The sequence below is a fragment of the Nicotiana tabacum genome, chromosome 4, assembly GCF_000715075.1.
Source record: "Nicotiana tabacum cultivar K326 chromosome 4, ASM71507v2, whole genome shotgun sequence".
In the NCBI taxonomy this organism is placed as follows: domain Eukaryota; kingdom Viridiplantae; phylum Streptophyta; class Magnoliopsida; order Solanales; family Solanaceae; genus Nicotiana; species Nicotiana tabacum.
In genome coordinates, this window is record NC_134083.1 from 9,103,497 (window position 1) to 9,123,339 (window position 19,843).

The 19,843-nt window shown below is 37.9% G+C and overlaps 2 protein-coding genes across 2 annotated transcripts; both read left to right on the plus strand.

Moving 5' to 3' along the window:
* The first annotated feature begins 239 nt into the window (after positions 1–239).
* Positions 240–6,259, plus strand: LOC107785747 (tRNase Z TRZ3, mitochondrial). The gene is made up of 12 exons (XM_016607121.2): positions 240–795; positions 1,621–1,710; positions 2,097–2,141; positions 2,269–2,323; positions 2,481–2,524; positions 2,631–3,125; positions 3,201–3,469; positions 3,581–3,728; positions 3,842–3,892; positions 4,120–4,523; positions 4,617–5,253; positions 5,869–6,259. The coding sequence occupies exons 1-12, from the start codon at positions 310–312 to the stop codon at positions 6,181–6,183; spliced, it is 3,039 nt and encodes a 1,012-aa protein (XP_016462607.1). The 5' UTR covers positions 240–309; the 3' UTR covers positions 6,184–6,259.
* Positions 6,260–16,412: 10,153 nt separating this feature from the next.
* LOC107785745 (putative pentatricopeptide repeat-containing protein At5g52630) lies at positions 16,413–19,400 on the plus strand. The gene has a single exon (XM_075251356.1). It carries the CDS (start codon positions 16,779–16,781, stop codon positions 18,474–18,476), a length of 1,698 nt encoding a protein of 565 aa, XP_075107457.1. The 5' UTR covers positions 16,413–16,778; the 3' UTR covers positions 18,477–19,400.
* Positions 19,401–19,843: the final 443 nt, after the last annotated feature.

Consider the following 19,843-nt stretch of genomic DNA (forward strand, 5'->3'; position numbering starts at 1 on the left):
AAGCAGCAAAATCAAGAGGAGCTTGATGTTACACGTCTGAGAAGAGAAAGAGTCGCGTACCCTAGAGAGAGAATGAGAGCTTGAACGGAATAGTCTAAAATAAAATATGCTGAGAAGAAAAATTATAGGCGTTCAGCAGTCTATCTAAAATATGTTGAAAAGACTAAAATACCCCTAGACGAGCAAGGCCTCCTTATTCTCGCGCTTCTAAATAAGTAGAAAATGTGAACTAAGGACAGGGAAGAAAAGAGCCCCAATAAGCCGGGCGACCCGACGCCAATCAGTAACAAATGCAAATGGCAAGTGCGCATGGGCGGGGTTTTATGTAGCGGAGCTTTAGTCAACCGGCTTTCTAAAACCCTGGGGCTCTATATGCAAACACTACAAATAATAAAAATGCCCCAAATCACAAACCTTCGCCTCCTAATCTCCTCCGCCAATCACCCCCGAATTCTCTCACCCTTAACCCCTAAACCTCCTCCCTCTCTTTCTCACCTCTTCAGACTCAAACAACCCAAATCACACACTCACAACCCCCATTTCCTCTTTGCTGCATTCTCTTCTTCATATTCAAGAAAACCGAGAAACATCCAACAGCCCAGTTCGTTAAGAAGGCGGAGCAGTTCGAAGGTAGATAATAAAGGGAAGATGACAATGGAAGAGAAGGGTCCAACTGCTGAGTCTGCTGGATTTAATAAAAGAAGGGCTGAGGGTAAGGATAAGAACGATGGGAAGAAGAACCTTCAACTCAAAGTCCGCAAACTTAACCCTGTTAATACAATCTCATACGTCCAGGTACTTAATTAGTTGCTAAACGAAAGCATCTTGTGTCATCAATATCGATTTATATGCTATCTATTTTAATATTTGTTCTTCTATAATCCTGATTCCTACGAGTTGTAGGATAAGATAAGAGGATAGTGTTTTGATGATATTTAATATGCTAAAGATTGACAACAATGAATATGTGTTGATTGAGGTAAGTGATATGGAGTAGGAGTAAGTTACCCGGCACCTCTGCTAGTGGGAGACTGGGAGGTAGCATTTAGTCGAGGTACATGCAAGTTGGTCCGGACACCATCATTATCAAAGAAAAAAGTAGGAATGGAGTAGGAGTGAGGATATTGATTGAAAAATTACTTCTTCCTATTAGCGAAGGAAGTCAATTTTGCCCCTTTTGATAGGAAATATTTTCCTTGGAGAAAACATTTTCCACAATTTAACACCAAAATATGCTTTCTTCAAGTAAAACATTGTAACAAAGGAGATTCCGGTTCAGTATTAAAACAAACAATATAACACACTCATTTAACTCAACATGATCGTTACGTTAATTATAGAAAGTAGCTTAACATCCTATTTATAAGCATTTTTGGTTGGTTTAGAGTCACAGACTTGATAATCTAATTTTGCATAAATGGATTCTAAAGCTCCTATGATTTAGTCAGATACTTGTGTCTATAAAGAATTATCTGATTGGATTTGCTTCTTATTTCCCAATACATGCCTAAATTTGTGATTATGTTAATATAATAACTTGATATTATTCCTCCCTCATCTCCTCATGAAGAGGAAATAGAATAATCATTAACCTCTTTTCTTTCTTTAAATTTCTCGCAGATACTTGGGACCGGCATGGATACACAAGATACAGCACCCTCAGTTCTTCTATTCTTTGATAAACAGAGGTTTATTTTTAATGCTGGAGAAGTAAGTATTTTGTAGTTGTGGAATTCAAAACCATTCAGTGTGGCACTTGGTTCCTCCGTTGTTTCTGTTTGATTGAAATGTTAGGGCCCTCCTCTTCCGGGAAGCAGAATACTAATCTGACTTGAAAGACGAGTTTCCTTATTACTAGTATTTAATTTCTTACAAAGATTTCTTTCAAAAATTTTAAATCCTACTTATTCTCATGACTAAATGACTGGATTTTCTTTTCACAATGTTTTGGGCTGAATGTTTTATATCCATATGCATTTGTTGCTCCTTTTTTGGTTCTTATTTTCTTTGTGAAGAGGTTTTAGGATAGCGCGTAATAAACAGAAAGTACACGAAGACTTATTTCGTTGCACCTAAAATTGTTCTTTCTGCTCCAGGGATTGCAACGCTTCTGCACAGAGCACAAAATTAAGCTGTCAAAGGTATGGAGATGCATAATTATTTTGTTCTAAATCAGGTTTATACTTCCCAACTGTTCTTTTCTGGGCATGATGTTGATCGTGTAGAGAAAGATAAATATAAGCTTTTCTTTTCTTTCTTCTTTCCCAGATTGATCACATATTTCTATCACGAGTCTGTTCGGAAACTGCTGGTGGACTGCCAGGTTTGTTACTACATAGTTTTTAAAGAGTGAAATGAAGCCTATTAGCCTATTGAGTGCCTAGATCAATCAATGCTGGAAATATAGAAGTGCTGGTTTAATGATTGCCAGAGATTGATTAAGAACTACTCCTAAATATGTTTTATCCTTTTACTTGAAGGTCTTTTATTGACTTTGGCTGGCATGGGAGAAGAAGGGATGTCAGTGAGTATCATACTTCCTTGGTTTACTTATAATATATTGATCAAATAATTAGCTAAAAATAAATGGTGTTTATAAATTGATGCCAATTACATTTTTTAATTACAAGGTCAATTTATGGGGTCCTTCGGATCTCAAGTACTTGGTCGATGCAATGAAATCATTCATTCCAAATGCCGCCATGGTCCATGCGCGTAGTTTTGGCCCAACTGTTGGATCGGTTGATGTTAGTAGTGCTGCTTCAGGGACGAGTGATGATCTCTATGTTCCTATTAACGATGAGGTTGTCAAAATATCTGCTGTTTTGTTGCGGCCACGTTACTCAAAAGTGTCTGACACGACAAAGGAAGGATCCTCTGAGCTGGATGATCCACTAGTCGCTGTCAATCATTTGGCAGAAACCCTTTCAGTGCGGAGGATGCATTCCACAGCTGAATTTGCATTAAAGCCTGGGGATCTTTCGGTGGTATATATTTGTGAGTTGCCTGAAATTAAGGGAAAATTTGATCCCAAAAAGGCTGCTGCTCTTGGGTTGAGGCCTGGCCCGAAATACCGTGAATTGCAACTTGGGAATTCAGTACAGTCAGATCGCCAAGATATCATGGTAAGTTAAGGGATTATTTTTTGCTGTTACTTTACTTGGTACTTATCTCGTTTGCTTTCAATGAGCATCGCGCAGGTTCATCCCAGTGATGTATTGGGGCCTTCTGTTCCTGGCCCTATTGTACTCGTTGTTGACTGCCCTACACCATCTCATCTGCAAGAATTGTCGTCTATACATTCTCTCACTCCATATTACTCATATCCATCCAAACAATCCAAGGAAATGTGCAAAAAAGTTGATTGTGTGATACACCTTAGTCCTGCTTCAGTAACATGTACAACTGAATATCAGCAATGGATGTCAAGATTTGGTGAGGCGCAGCACATCATGGCAGGACATCAGCCGTGAGTAACCTTATAATGTTCTCATCTTTTCAGGCTGATATACAGCTTTGTGCTGTTATTTTTATTTCCTGCTTATACCAACTAAGATGATTTTTCTTCTACAAATCGCAGGAAGAATATTGAAATTCCAATTCTGAAGTCGAGTGCAAGAATAGCCTCAAGACTGAATTATTTGTGCCCTCAATTCTTTCCTGCGCCTGGTTTTTGGTCCCTTCCACAGTTGAAGCGCTTATCCTCAGTCTCTAAGATCCCAAGTGAGGTACATTATATTGGAATTATGTTTGAATAAAATATAAGTTTACTTTGGACAGTGATTTAATCTTGGGTGTGCTTGTTCAATTGAGAAATTACCATTATCAATTTTTTTTGCAGTTCTCTCTTCCAGCTTCATGTCAAGTTATAACGGCAGAGAACCTCCTCAAGGTGAGAAAGTTCATATAATTTGATCCAGTTGCTTCTGGCGCATAATTAGAACCTAGAAACTGTATGCCAATTTTACTTATAAAAAATTTGTATGCCAACTTTTGGTTTCATTTTGTTAGGAATGCGTTTGAACTTTTCTGCAAAATTACTGCAAGTCACCTCATACATTGTTTGACTTTGATGCTGGGTTGGACATCATTCAAACTGAACTTCTTTTTGTGGAACAGTTTCATCTTCGTCCATATGCGCAGCTTGGGTTAGACAGATCTGGTATTCCTGAAATTACTTCTCGGTCAAAAATCATAGAAGAGTTAATATCAGAAATTCCTGAAATCTTAGATGCTTCTGAACACATTGCCCAGATGTTGCATGGCATCAATGTTACAAATGGAGGCAGTGCGACTATCCAGGCTAACAGAGTTATGATCGAAGAGCCCTGGTTGCATGAAACTGCATTACCTAGTTGTTTGGAAGGTGTAACAAGAGAGGATGTTGAGATTGTTCTTCTCGGAACTGGTTCATCTCAGCCTTCAAAATATCGGAATGTTAGTTCTATTTTTGTCAATCTTTTCTCGAAGGGAAGTATTCTGTTAGATTGTGGTGAAGGAACATTGGGACAGCTCAAAAGAAGGTATTGTATAAGTTCATAAACATCAACTTTCTATTTACATATGATTTTTGTCTAACCTCAGTTGAGGGGGATAATGTGCTTCTTGTTGAACAGATTTGGTATTGAAGGTGCTGATGAAGCCGTAAAAGGTTTAAGGTGTATTTGGATCTCTCATATTCATGCTGATCATCATACTGGTCTTGCAAGAATACTTGCTCTCCGACGCGATTTGCTCAATGGAACTCCTCATGAACCTTTAATTGTTGTGGGCCCACGGCAGCTTAAGAGATTCCTTGATGCATACCAAAAACTTGAGGATCTAGATATGCAGTTCCTCGATTGTAGGCATACTACCGAAGTTTCATTAAAGACTTTTGAGTCAAATGGAGACAAGGATGTGAGTGAGAGTGCATGTGTACCAAGTGACCAAAAGAATGGTTCTACCTTATTTGCTAAAGGGAGCCGTATGGAGAGTTATTGGAAGAGGCCAGGCAGTCCGGTTGATGCAGCGGCTGCATTCCCATTGCTGAAGACATTAAAGGAAATTCTCAGAGAAGCAGGATTGGAGGCATTGATTAGCTTTCCTGTTATTCATTGTCCACAAGCATATGGCGCTGTCTTGAAGGCTGCTGATAGGACTAATAGCACTGGGAAGAAGATACCAGGATGGAAAATTGTATACTCTGGCGACACTAGGCCTTGTCCAGAACTAGTTGAAGCATCGTGTGGTGCAACGGTTCTCATACATGAGGCAAGTTTGTATAGTGTCATTTTGGTTTTTCCCTTTGATTACAAGTATTTTTCCCAAATTCCGTTATTTGTTTATTTTTGGCTGTCCCAGATTATTGTTTACGTACCTAATATTAGTATTTTACCACATACTATACTGTACTCTAACGCTTATCATGAGAATTTTAGTTGCCACATGTTCCCATTTTAGCATTATACAAGATCTCAAACTTTCGTTTTACCTACTATCATGCAAAGTCAAACAGCATATTGATTTTCTGTGTTATTTTGTACTATGGATGCGGCTCTCTAAGTGTTGAACAGTTACTGGATCACTGAGTATTCATTCAATAGATAGCTTGTTTCTCTGAATATTTTTCCTTCTTGAACTGCAATTGTCCTCATAGCTCATGATGTCGTCAGTGCGAGTTTTATGTTATGCTTTCTACAAACTTAATTTCGCTCGTCTTTTTTCTGCCTCTTTCCCGCTACATGTGTTCTTCTGTTGCTGTTTATGGAGTCACCTTCTGGTGGCTGATCTCGTCTTAAGTTGGATCTGGTTTCTCTATCTTCTTTTCTTCACTTGCTTTCAACTTGAAGAAAATTTATAGTTTATTATTTCGGGTGTTTACTGCAGGCTACCTTTGAAGATGGCATGGTGGAGGAAGCCATAGCAAGAAATCATAGCACAACACAGGAAGCCATCGAAGTAGGGGACTCTGCTGGAGCATATCGTATCGTCCTCACTCACTTCAGTCAAAGATACCCTAAAATTCCGGTTTTTGATGAAACACACATGCACAAAACATGCATTGCTTTTGATATGATGAGTGTTAACTTAGCAGACCTACCCATGCTTCCAAGAGTTCTTCCATATCTTAAACTGCTATTTCGTGATGAAATGATAGCTGATGAATCTGATGATATCGATGTTGCTACAGCAGCTATTTGAATTATTGAATAACACTCACCATGGTAAATATTCTTTTTAAGCATTTAATGCATCAAAGTGGATCTGTTGATTTTTAGTACTGTACAATTTATATTGACCTCCCTTGGAGCTCATCATAGTCAACCAATATTTGTTCTACTTCTCTTAATTATGGTGACTGCTGAAGGAGGAGAAACTTATGCAATGGTTCTAAAAAGAAAAAGCCAATAGCTATGGATATCCAGGGAGAGGAAAAGGAAAAACTACAAGCTCTGTTGATTTTGGTTGTATTAAAATGTTTATGATCTTGTATTAATTCTGCGGAAGCCCCTTTTTCCCACATTTTTGCAAACCTTTTGACTTGTGTAAATTTAGGTAGAAAGTTATGATCAAAATGCAAAAGATTTTTTTCAGATGACTTGTATAAAATTCGAAAGTCACTTTCTCCATTTAGCAAGATCAGTATGTTACAGCTGCTTTTGAGTGCAGTACTACTACTTCACTGCGGATTTTCAATGTGTCTCGAGCTTGGACTTCTTCAATCGTTTCACTGTATAAGCTGTTCGGAAGAATAAGGAGAAGGAATCTGTCCTCAAAGAAAATCATACTCTCAAGAAGTGTTCTGACATACTTATATAGGAATTGTACATGAAAATGGGCTAGCTAGTTTTCCGATTGGTAATAAAAAAAGTCAGTGTTTGCAAAGTCATTAAAAAATAATCACTATTTTATGCAGAGATAAAATCTTAGACAACATAATATGCTAGATTATGGGCTCATATGTAAAAAATTTGAACTTCGCATATTATGTTGGAAGGATTTTTAAAAATATTTTTTATTCAGATTTATCTTTACCTGAAAAAATGGTTAAATTTCGATTACTTTTAAAACTATGGCTATTTTTCAGGTACAAGTTGTAAATCGAAGTTATTTCTATTTTTTGGCAATGATTAATAATCCATTACTCAAACTTTTTCTTTTTATCACCATGTTTTAATTTAACTTACAAAGTAATATTTCAAATATTGTCACATTGTACTAATTTTGATTTTGATTTCAAGAGAAACTTTAGAAGAGATTATGATAAAATTATAATTCGAATAAAAGAAAGGTGAATCGCTGGTGTAACCCTTGGTAATTACTTAAATATTATTTTAATAATAATGATATATAAAAGAAAGGCCAAATACATCGATAACCCCTAAAGTTGAGACTATTTTTCGTTTTACTCTTTAGTCCGTTCCATTTAAACACTTTAACTAACCCTTTAATGTGCCACTTAAACACTAAAATCCTGACCCATATTAAAACAAAAGCGTGTGTGTGCAAGCGTTGTCCATGTGTAATTTCAGTCCAATAAATATACGCCATGTGGATCTGTTGTCCACGTAACTTACCTAGGTACCGGGTTGACCCGTCACAAAGTTATTATACCTAAGAACTAATAACCCATCCCTATTTTTTACCTTCATCAGTCCGTAAAAGAAAGAAAACCCTAATCCGACGATTTTTCATCGGCTGAATCGCTTGTTCATACTTCCAAATCATCGGCTTCCATTCGTTTGTCTTCCTTTTGATTCTGGTAAGCAACACTTGTTGTTTATCCTCAGTTATTTGTTGTTTATTTTGGGTGCATGTTAGTAATTTGGGTTTTGAAATGCCAGACCGAAATTTCGAGTTTTTTCTCTTCTTTTTTGATGAATCCTTCTAACTTGCCTTTGTTTTATCTTGCTTCGTCTTTGTCAATGTAGGGTAAAGTATGTCTAGGGACACCTTTATTCTTGTACGCTTTCATCATGGTAGAACCTTTACCGATCCCCCAGACGCAAAATATGTCACCAATATAGAGGTGAACGAATTTTCTATTGATCATGACCACTTTTCCCTTTTGAATTTGGTTATTATATAAGGGGGCTGGGGTACCACACTATTGAATTTTTTTTTTTATGTCTTTAACCCTAATACTAAAGAATTTGTGTTGGTGGAAAATGACGAACAATTATATAATATTGGTTGCCACTGTACTGATGTGGAATTAAATGTGTATGTTTTACATGTTATTGATGAGGTTGTTAAGACAGTTGTCCCAGCTGGCTATTTATGTGGGCCAGAAATTACTCAAGATAGTAGTGACTCATTACATAAGTCATCTAGGGAAACTAGTAAAGGTGGTCCGGATAATATAAATACAGAACAACCTCTTGAAAAGCCTCTACTTGAAGAGTCACAGGTTGGTGTTTCTGCTGAAGGTTTTTCTGCTGAAGAACCAACTGTAGAGGATGTTATTGTTGAGGAAGATGGTTCTGTTGTTGCAGAAGATGATGTTATAGGTGGTGAAAAAGGGGTTGAATCAAATATGGCTAGTAGTGAGTCTGATGTAGATGAAATTCCTGATGAGGATGATAGTGAGGTTGATGAAGAGTTGAGAGTCATAAGAAATGATAGGAGAAATAAAAAGAAGGCTAGCAGAAGAAAGAAACAACCTGAAACTGTTGGAGTATCAATAGGAGAAGCTGGAATTGATAGAGATTTTGAAGATATAGGGGTGAACAAAAGACAAAAATATGCTGGCAGATTAGGAGGTGATGTGGAATTCAAAGATAGTTCAGATACTGAAAGTGATGACACTAGTGAAGAGCTGGATGTGGACTTTAAGCCAGGTGCTGACATTCCAAGTAGAATGAAGAGCACAAAGGTTAGATATGACCCAGACTGTGTAGTTTCAATATTTGAATTGGGCATGATATTTGAGAATGCTAAGGTATTTAGGAAGGCAGTGACTGATTATGCAGTTGGGTACAAGGTTTAATTGAAACTTAGACCCAGTGAGAAGCATAGAGTAGGAGTAAGATGTAAATATAAAATATGCATATGGGAGTTGTTTGCTAGTATTGGTAGGGATTCTAATGATTTTATGGTTAAAAAATACTATCCTATTCACAAGTGTCAACCATTGAACACAAACAAGTTGTGCAATTCCAAGTAAATTGCTAACAAATTCAAAAAAGAGCTAACTGCTGCACCTTATATGAGGATCTGAAAAATTTAGAAACTTGTTAGAGAGAATTTGGGATTGTATGTAGGAAGAACAATTGCTTATAGGGTCAAACAAATAGTTCTTAGAAAGTTTATGGGGGATTAGAAGTTGGAGTTTGCTAGACTTTGGGATTATGTTGACATTATTAAAGAAACAAATCCTGATAGCTCTTGTTGGGTAGAAATTGACAGAGAATCAGACAAACTTGTTTAATTACTTTTATGTTTGTTTTGATGCCTTGAAGAAAGGTTAGCTAGAAGGTTGTAGGAAGATCATTGGCTTTGATGGGTGCTTTCTAAAAGGACATTGCAAGGGTGAATTATTGGTTGATGTAGGAAGAAATGGGAACCAACAGATGTTTCCTATTGCATGGGTTGTTGTACACCATGAGACAAAACATTCATGGAGCTGGTTCATTGGACACTTAATGAAAGATCTGCAGCTGGGATATGGTCAATGTTTAACAGTTATGTCAGACATGCAGAAGGTAAATATTTTGCTATTCTTGCTTGTTAACAGTAGTACCTTTTTATTGTTTTAATTCCTAGTATTTTATTTTGCCAATATTTTTATGTAGGGATTTTTGGCAGCTGTGAAGTACTTGCTGCCTGATGCAGAAGTTAGGATGTGTCAAGGCACATATGGTCCAATTGGTCAAATAAATGGAGGAGTGAAGAAAGAAGAAAGCAATCCTGGAAGGTTTCAAAGGCAAGCTATGTGTTTAAATACAACAAAGAAGTTGAGAACATGAGGAGACTTGGCTCACATAATATATGTGAAGACATGATGAAGTATCCAAGGGAGGCATGGTGCAAAGCTTCCTTCCAAGAATATTCCAGGTGTGACATAGTAGAGAATAACATGTGTGAGACTTTTAATTCATGGATATTGGCTGCTAGGCACAAGAGTATTATTACCTTGCTAGAAGAAATTAGGCATAAGATCATGGCTAGACATGGATTTCAGATATATCACCTATGGCTAGGCTAATATTAGAAGAGAACAAGGAGTTAGCTAGACAGTGCACAGTTATATGGAATGGTCAGGATGGATTTGAAATCAATCAGAAAGAGTTAAGGTTTGTAGTAAATACTACATTCAAGACTTGCACTTCTAAGTTGTGGAAGTTGAGAGGCATCCCATGTGAACATATAGTGTGTGCATATTATTACTTACAGCAGGATCCAGATGAACATGTGGAGCACTGGTACAAAAAGGATAAATTCCTACAGGCTTATGGGTACTTCATTCAGCCAATTCCTAACTTAGAAATGTGGCCATTGAGTAACAATCCTCCAATTGAACCACCAGCACCAAAGCCAATGCCAGGCAGACCCCAAAAGAATAGAAGAAAGGCCAAAAATAAACCAGCAAAAGAATAGGCAAACTGTCTAAAAAAGGAGTTAAAATGACTTGTTCACAATGTCATCAACTTGGCCACAACAAAAAAGGATGTCTAACAAAGGTATGAACTTCACTGCATTTTCTTGAAAATTTCACTGCATGTTAACTTCACTGCATTTTCTTGAACTTCACTGTATTTTCTGTAACTTACTGCATTTCTGTAACTTCACAACATGTTCACCATACTTTTTTATTTTAAAGTGGCTCTGAAGAGTCTTCAGCTACTGGTGGAAGAGGCAGAGGAAAGGGTAATGCTACACCAACTGGTGCAACTGCTGGGGGAAGTGACAATGGTACCCAAACAAGTGTAGTGACTGAAGGAAGTGGCAATGGTACCCAAACAAGTGCAGTAACTGGAGGAAGTGACAATGGTACCCAAACAAGTGCAACTACTGGAGGAAGGGCAAGGGAATGGGCAGTGAAAAAGCAAGTAGTACAACAATTAGACCTACCAAGGATGTATTCCGAGATGCTATTCCTCAAACTGTTCCTAGAGGAAGGGGTACAATACCAAGAGGAAGAGAAACTTCAACTGGTATGAAAATGGGATCTTCAACTGGATCTTCACCTGCTGCTGGACAAAAAAAGCCAAGACATGTTGGATTTGGATGCTACACTAACCCGGAGACTGGAAGAACAGTCCTCAATGTAAGTACAATTCACAAATTTAGTTATGTTACTCTTTGACTTTCCCTATCTAATATTACAGACTTTATACATTTCCAGCCTAGTACTACTGGTAAAAGGGTTATCAACCATGGGAGTAGGTTGAGTAGTACCACAAATGTGCAACTAAGTGATGAAATTAGGCTACCAAGATTAAGATGGAATGGAGGAGATACAATTACTACTTCCTAACTTCAGCAAATGAGTGCAAGTCGAAGAAACAAAGTTGGACTACCCACAAATCAACAACCACCACAAAAAGTTGCAACTCAAGTGATCATGGATAAATTTGCCAAGAAATAGTTTCAGTGACTTGGATTTTGTAGTTGACAGTCTTTAGTTTGCAACAATTTGTACTGTAATAGCAATATGGATTCTATAGTGACTTGGATTGCAGCAGGTAGTTTTCAGTGACTTGCCAAGAATCTACTGTATTTTGTTGAACCTCATTTTGCCATAATGGTTACGCTGCTCCAATGTTGCACAAACCCTTAAGAATTGAGCTATAGCTAATTGGGTTAGGCTTGATGTTATTATCTTGCATATCCTGAATAAAACACAATGCTCTATCAATACTGTCGAATTTGCAGAACCCACCGATTAGAATGATATAGCTACAGACATCTGGTGTTATTCCAAAACTCCTCATTTCTTCGAAAACGCTTATAGCTTTACTTACTTCACCTTCAGCAAAGTATCCGTGAATAATAGCATTATAGCAGTAAGAATTCAGTGGTTGGTTCTCATACCTCAGCTTCCGAATGAATTTCCAAGCAACATCAGGGCATCCAATTCTACAAAGTCCATGGACCCATACACTATATGTTGCAGTAGAAAGGCTGACTTGCTTTTCCCACATTTCTTTCAGAATTTTATAGGCTTCTTTTATATCTACGCCGGTCTGTTGCCCTGGATAATATGTGCAGTAGAAGTTCATCATGATTGTGTATGTCCTCACATTAGGTGATGGTCCAAATTTCTTCATTGCCTCAAATAGAGTTACAAGATTCTCCTTTTGGCTTGCTTCTGCCAAGCATTTCAGTAAGAAATTACATGAATAAATGCTCGGTTTAAGCCCTATTTTCTTGACCTGATTAACAACATCAATAACATGATCAAGCAGTTTAGTTGCAGCAAACACCTTGACTAGTTCATCAGCTAGAACAGTTGAACTTGTAGCATTATTAGGTGACGAATGCAGAGCAAAATGGAATACATTACGCAAGTCAATACCAGTGTTCTCAAAGTTGAAAACAATATCTTTGAGCAAAGCATACACTTCCCTATCCATCCGTGCCAACACAAAAATATGTACCATCGCGCTAAAGGCATTTATCGAATGAGACAAGCCATACTTTTTCATAGCTTTTTTAAAAGGGATTTCTTTTGCAACTTCCCAACTCAAAGACTTGCATACTCTCACTATAACTGAATAAAGCTTGCGACCTTTGCAACTATGTGATCTTCTTATCGGAATAACAGCTTTATCAGAATCATACAATAACTGTACTGAAGAAGCACCATAATACTTTCTGTAAAGGCTTCTTTCTAAACCCAATTCATGTAAATGGTTGAATAACAGGTTGAAGGAAGAATTTCTTGGTAACAAACCTAGACCCATAGAAGAAAAACTTGACTACCCAAACAATTATACAGAGTCAAAATTATCACAAACAACCCAAGAAAAATGTTCCATTTTTTCTTTGTTAGAGTAAAGGTCACACCTTTCTTCAAAATTTCAACACCCATCTAACAAAAATAATAATATATAATCCCTAGGCAAGCTCCAATGGTCAAAATCTAAGCTTTATTGCGAAATTCAAGCAATCTTGGAAGAGGGAAACACAAGAATTAATACTAGAGCTAAATTCGATGACCCAAACTGGAAAAGATTGGAACAGTTCGCCTCAGCAATTTCAGTTTGACCGAGGAAGGTTGAACAGTAGCCAAAGATTTTGAAAATAAGCCATCTTCTGCAAGAGAAAGCCAAGACACCAGTTTGAGGTCATCTGTCTTCTTCTTCTTCTTCTCACGGCGGCTCAAAGCATAAGCCAGTATAGTGCTTTAGGAACCCTTAATAGTAGGCTATAGGTTAATTTTCCTTTTTAGGAATTTTTCCTTGAATGGAATGATGAATATTCTTCGAAAAATAAAGGTCAGGGGGTGATTTATTCCTTGTGTTTTGTAGTTTTGTTGCTTTTCTTAACTTTGTATGGTTTGCAACAGTTTCTGGATTGACATGCTTTCTTCGGGGTTTTTCTTGGATGCAGGTACTGTTTATCAGGCAAGAAACCTGATTGTACTGGTACTTTTACAACTTTAACAAATAACTTGTTACATAGCTAGTTTTCTTTTAGGCCAAATAGATCGACACCACCGGTAGACCACTTTCCACTGTACTACCTATAGTTTAGTTTGTTTCATTTAAACACTTTAACCAACCCTCCAACCTTTTAATGTATAAGTTAAACACTAAAATTTCAGGAGGCACTTCACGTGTGAATCACATAAATCTGGGTGCAAAGTTGACCAACGTGCTTACAACATCTTAATTACTGGATTTTGTGCTCAAGGAGATCTGAGTTCAGCCCATGAGCTACTGGAGGAGATGATCAGCAGTGACTTGTCTTCAGATGCTTCAATTTTTAAGAGATTAATTCTTGATTCCTGCTACATGGGGTCTGTCTATACAGCGTTGAAGTACCGAAATATGATGGTACGAGAAGGTTTCCTTCCTGATACCGTTACCTGCCATTTTATTGTTAAGCAGTACTGTACTGAAGGGCGTGGGATAGAAGCTTTGCACCTGATTGATGAAATGATGGATCAAGGCATTGTCCCCGACTTGTATACCTATAATGTAGTCATTGACCACTTGTGCAAAGATGAAAACACAGAAGAGAAAGAAGGGCGTTTGTGTTGAGGTTTTATTTTAAGATGTAATATTCTTAAAATGAGGGGGAATGAGAAATGGAGGGAAAATGAAATTTTGAGTAAAATTTTAAGTTTCCCCCTCTTAACAATGAAACATTGTCCCATATTGGAAGTGGAAGACATTTTTGGTGGGTATATATATAATTGCTCTTCTTGTAGCTCTTAAAGAGTTAAGAAGAAAGCAAGCCTCGCGCCGTCGTCGTTCGCTCGGCTCGGATTCGGATTCGGTCAAATGATCGATCGATTGATTAATTTTTTGGACCAAATTTATTTGTTAATAGTAAATATTAACGTAAATGGTCTTGCACTCCTTCTTGACTGCTATATATATGAGCAGCAAATGTTGAAGAAAAACTCAACTCAACATACAATTCGCTCAACAAATTGGCTATACATTGCATTCCTTCCTCTCAGAACTTCCATACGTTTTTCTGAGTATATACTCCTTCGTTCTGCATTGTTTTTAACTTCAAAACAAAGCAACTGTAAGTGTGATTTGCTACCGAACTTTGTGTTCGCCGAAACACTGGGGTTTGAAGTACCGCTACACCAGTGTGTTATTCGTTCTATCCTGGGAGGAAATAATCCATAACCTTGGGTACTAGGAGGGGATTAAATTCCTTAAGGAAACACTGTGAATTCAGTGGGCTCGAATTTATTATTATTGTTTCATTACGTTAACTTATATTTTGCAGAATTAATATTTACAAATACAGCAATATTGACCGGGAATAACAGTTTGCAGGAAGCTTTGCATCTAATTGATGAAATGGTGGACCAAGGGATCGTCCCAGACTTGTATACCTATAATGTAGTCATTCAACAGTTGTGCAAAGATATAAACCCAAAGAAAGCGTTGGAGTTAATCACGGTGATGCTTAAGAGGGACATGTTTCCCAATGTTATGATTCTTAATACTCTTATTGATGGATTTGTTAAGCAGTCCAATTTTAAGAAGGCTGGTATGTTTTATTGGGGAATGCTAAAACTTGAGATTGCTCCTGACATCACCACGTACACAATTCTTATTGACATGTTATGCAAGCGGGGAAAAGTGAGAAAGGACTACAGACGGAGAAAAGTGAAAAAAGCCTACAAATTATTTAGGAAAATGATCAGGGAGGGTATGAATCCCGATAACATCTGTTACACCTCCATGATCGCTGGCTTTTGTGAAATTGAAGATGTGAACAAGGCTTGTGCTTTGTTCCGCGACATGCAAAAAAGAGAACTCTTGCCTACTGTTGTTACCTATACTTGCCTCATTGATGCATTTAGCAAGTTAGATCAGATGGACGAGGCCAAGAAGTTGCTAAAAATGATGGTAAGACAAAATATTTCTCCTGATGTCAAGACTTATAGTTGCCTCATTGATAAATTTTGCAAGTTACATCGAATGGATGAGGCCGAGAGGTTGTTGGATAGAATGAGAAAAGAGAACATCTCTCCTGATGTCATCACTTATAAAATAATGATTCTGGGATATGAAATGGTTGGAAATACTGATCTAGCTTATGATATGACTGATGAGATGCAGAGAGTATTTAACATTCCGAACGACAGTATTTGACATTATTTTCTTTGCATTGTTAAAGTAAACATGGTCAGTGAGGAGTCATATAGTTGATTCCAGCTTTGATGGGACGGGGCAATTGTTGTTGTATTCTTAAACTTAAAACAGAATTTTGCTTTCTTGACAAGCTGGTACATGTCATTATTTTTGTATATTTATTTTGTTGTTTATATGGAATGTTTTCTAGAGTAATCAATATCAGGGGACATCTTCCTGTTTTGTCAATTCAAAACCCACAATAGAATAGTACTACTTTCTGAGATGATTTGATAATTGGTCAATTGACTGCATTGTGTTAAGCTATATTATGGACGATTAGACTGAATAGTCTCTTGGTCCTGTTCTCATTTAAGTTATCTTAATTCTACTGTTGCATTTTTATTAAGAAATTTGTGTTTCCTATTTGAAAGTTTCAAAAGATACATACTCCAAAAAAGAATGTTTATTCTCTTTTTAAATCAAATTCGTGAATAAAGATTTTCAACAAAAATATATTCCTTTTTTGAATTTCATAAAAAATAAATAGATAAAGCTTTTTAATTATAATTTAATTAAATTTGAGTCATATCATAGGGTGTTTAGTGTAATTAACCATTAAAATATTTGGAAAGCATAAATCCATATATTGAATGCAATTTGTAAAACTCATTACTTGAACTACAAAATACAGTCGCTAATACAAACACTTCCCCCTCCACTATCAGAGTCCTTAGCTGCCGCCGCCGCCGCCGATGTATTCCGCCATTTTTGACGGCGAATGAAGTAATGTCGGCTGATAACCTACGTTCAACCTCCAATTCCTTCACGGCTTCGTGGTACTCTTACAGTTACTCAACCTTCTTAACAACTGTTACAATGGGGGATACCCAAAAGACTCTTCTTTTGCTTTAAGTCCTGGTACTGGTAGTACTATGGCGCTGTGTTACATACATTCGGAATATTTCGTCTTTTTAAAAAAATTGAACAATTCAAAGTAATTCAGCTTGTTGGCGAGCAAATCAGATGGACTCAACAACAGACCCACGGTGCGTACATGCACGCGCCATCACAACTGGCGCGGCGAAAGCGAACCGTGCAGTCCTCAACAACCTCATCACTCTATACTCCAAATCCAATCTCCCTTCACACGCCGTCCGTGTTTTCCAGGCAATCCCATCACCCAATGTCGTTTCATTTACAGCGCTTCTCACATCCGCATTCTCCAACTCCCCACTCTCCGCCTTTCATCATTTCATTTCCATGCTTCGCCGTCAAATCCTCCCCAATGGCCATACTTTAACCTCCCTTCTCAAAACTTGCGCTTCTCTTCCTGCACTCACCTTCGGGCTACAACTCCATTCCCTTGCTATCAAATTGGGTTTCTCTTCAGAGCCGTTTACGGCTTCAGCTCTTGTGTCGTTGTACTTTAAAACTGGGTTGTCGTGTAATGCGAAAAGGGTGTTCGATGAAATGTCTGTGAGAGATGAGGTTTGTTTCTCGTCGGTTATTGTCGGGCTTGCTCGGAACTCCAAGCCTATTGATGCTTTGTCGTGCTTTGTTGAAATGCGGAGGAGTGGTGTGGCATCTACTATGGTTAGTGTTTCCGGGGCTCTGCGGGCGGCTTCTGATGTTGCTATGCTGGAACAGTGTAGGATTATTCATGGGCACGCGATGGTAACGGGGCTTAATTTGAATGTCATTGTAGGCAGTGCATTGGTTGATGGGTATGGGAAATGTGGGCTTCTGAGGAACGCTCGTGGAGTGTTTGATGAGCTAGAAATGGAACTCAATATTGTCGGGTGGAACGCAATGATGGCAGGGCATGCTCAACAAGGTGAACATGGCAATGTCATAGAACTTTTCACTTTGATGGAAGAACGAGGAATGGTGCCGGATGAGTACAGTTTCTTAGCTATCTTGACAGCATTTTACAATGCAGGTTTAGTTGAAGAGACAGAGATATGGTTCAGGAGGATGACGGAAGAATATAGCATGGAGCCGTGTCTTGAGCACTATACGTGTTTGGTAGGTGCATTGGGGAAAGCAGGGCGTCTGGAGAAGGCAGAGCGGATTGCTTTAACCATGCCTTTTAAGCCGGATGCAGCTTTATGGCGAGTATTATTGTCTAAATGTGCCTATCACGTGAATATGGATATTGCGTGGAGGATGAGTGATAGGTTGTTGCAAATTAACCCAATGGATGATTCAGCTTATGTGATTTTGGCAAATGCATATGCGAGTGCAGGGAGGTGGGATGAGGTGAGGGAGGTGTGGAAGAGAATGAAGGATAAGAAAGTGAGAAAGGAAGGTGGGAAGAGTTGGATTGAAACGCAGGGAGAGGTTCATGTGTTTTTAGCTGGTGATAAAAGGCACGAGAGGACTGATGAGATTTATGCTAAGTTAGCATATTTAATGGAAGAGATTGAGAAATTGGGTTATGTGCCCGTATGGGCTGAAATGTTGCATGAAGTAGAAGAGAAGGAAAAGAAGAAGGCACTTTGGTATCACAGTGAGAAGTTGGCATTGGCATTTGGGTTGTTGAATGGGACAGCACCACCTGGGAAAGCTTTGCGGATTGTGAAGAATTTGAGAATTTGCAGGGATTGTCACGAGGCATTTAAGTATATTAGTAAACTTGTTGAGAGAGAGATTATAGTGAGGGATGTCAACAGATACCACAGGTTCTTGAATGGAAGCTGCAATTGTGGAGATCAATGGTAACTTATTGAGAGGAAATCTGAGTAAGGATCTCTGCTGAGGAAGCAACAGCAACCGCCAGAATGCACTTAGTACTCTCATGAATCATCTCTTACATCTCCAGCTTTTAGTATTCGTGATACAGTGTGGATCTTGATTTGGCAATACTACCAAAAGTAGCACTGGCAATACAGTGTGGATCTTGATCATGAATCTCAGCCCGTATTGCAAATGAACTTGAGGTTGGGAGAAAGTTAAGGCGCAGATTTCGGAGCTTGAAAAAAAGTTTGGCAAAGAGTTGTCGGATACAAAAGCATATTTCATGAAGGCAGTGAAATAGCTTGAAAGCGAGAAGAGAGCAAGTGAAGTAATGGAACAGATATGTGATGAATTAGCTAGAGACATTGGTGAAGACCGAGCTGAAGAAGAAGCAATAAAGAGGGAATCTTTAAAAGTTGAAGAGCAGATTGAACATGAAATATATAGATGCTCCAGTTCGCTAACAGATTGCGTGGGGAAATGAATCCCATGAAACTCTCAGATGCCAAGAATCAGTTTGAGGAGATAAATTCTGCTATTGACAAGCTAAGGGAACAACATAAAGCATTCCTGATAAAGAAAAAGGCCAAAGGAAGGGGAAATGGCTCTTCTGCTCCAATTAATTTAGGCAAGTCAAGGTTGAATGTTGGAGAACTGTGCCTGAGTCTTCTTTTAGTTGTGTTCTGCTTTTGCACTTACCAACAGATTAACTTCCGTAATTTTACATCATAACCTGCTTTGTTTGCAATTACTGTCACTCATAGTCCATGTTCAGGGCATAAAGTTCAGTATAGCAGTAAGCACGTTTTCGTTTTGAAAACTCTGTTGATTCAAGCCTTTGCACTATGCCATATCTCAATAACCTTCTGTACTTTTCAGAAGTGAGTGTATAATTCAACAGCAATTGCATAGCTGTGGTGAAGAGGCCGTACATAAGTGTTATTACTTGAGTAATGACAATGTGCATGGGGTCCTTGCTTTCTCCAGTTCAAGCTGATCAAAGTCAAAAGAGTGAGAAGAAAAGTGATACTACTAATATTGTGTAGTGAAAAACAAGATGATGTGTAGTGGATCAGTGATGATATTTTCTTGGGAAACTTAAACAAATGTCCCAAATAAGTCTCAACTTAGACTTACCAAAACTAGCCAAACACATAAAAATTGAAAAACCAAATAAATAAGGTCTTCCTCTCAAAGAACTACATGCAAAAATCACCTTCCATATTTTTAAGCGTGATTAGCAACATTAGGTGCAAGACATAAAGAAAATTTCATGGATAAGGTAGCAAATAAGGTGATGAAATACAAAAAACAAAATACAATATTCCAAAAATCTAAGCAAAAAAGGAACT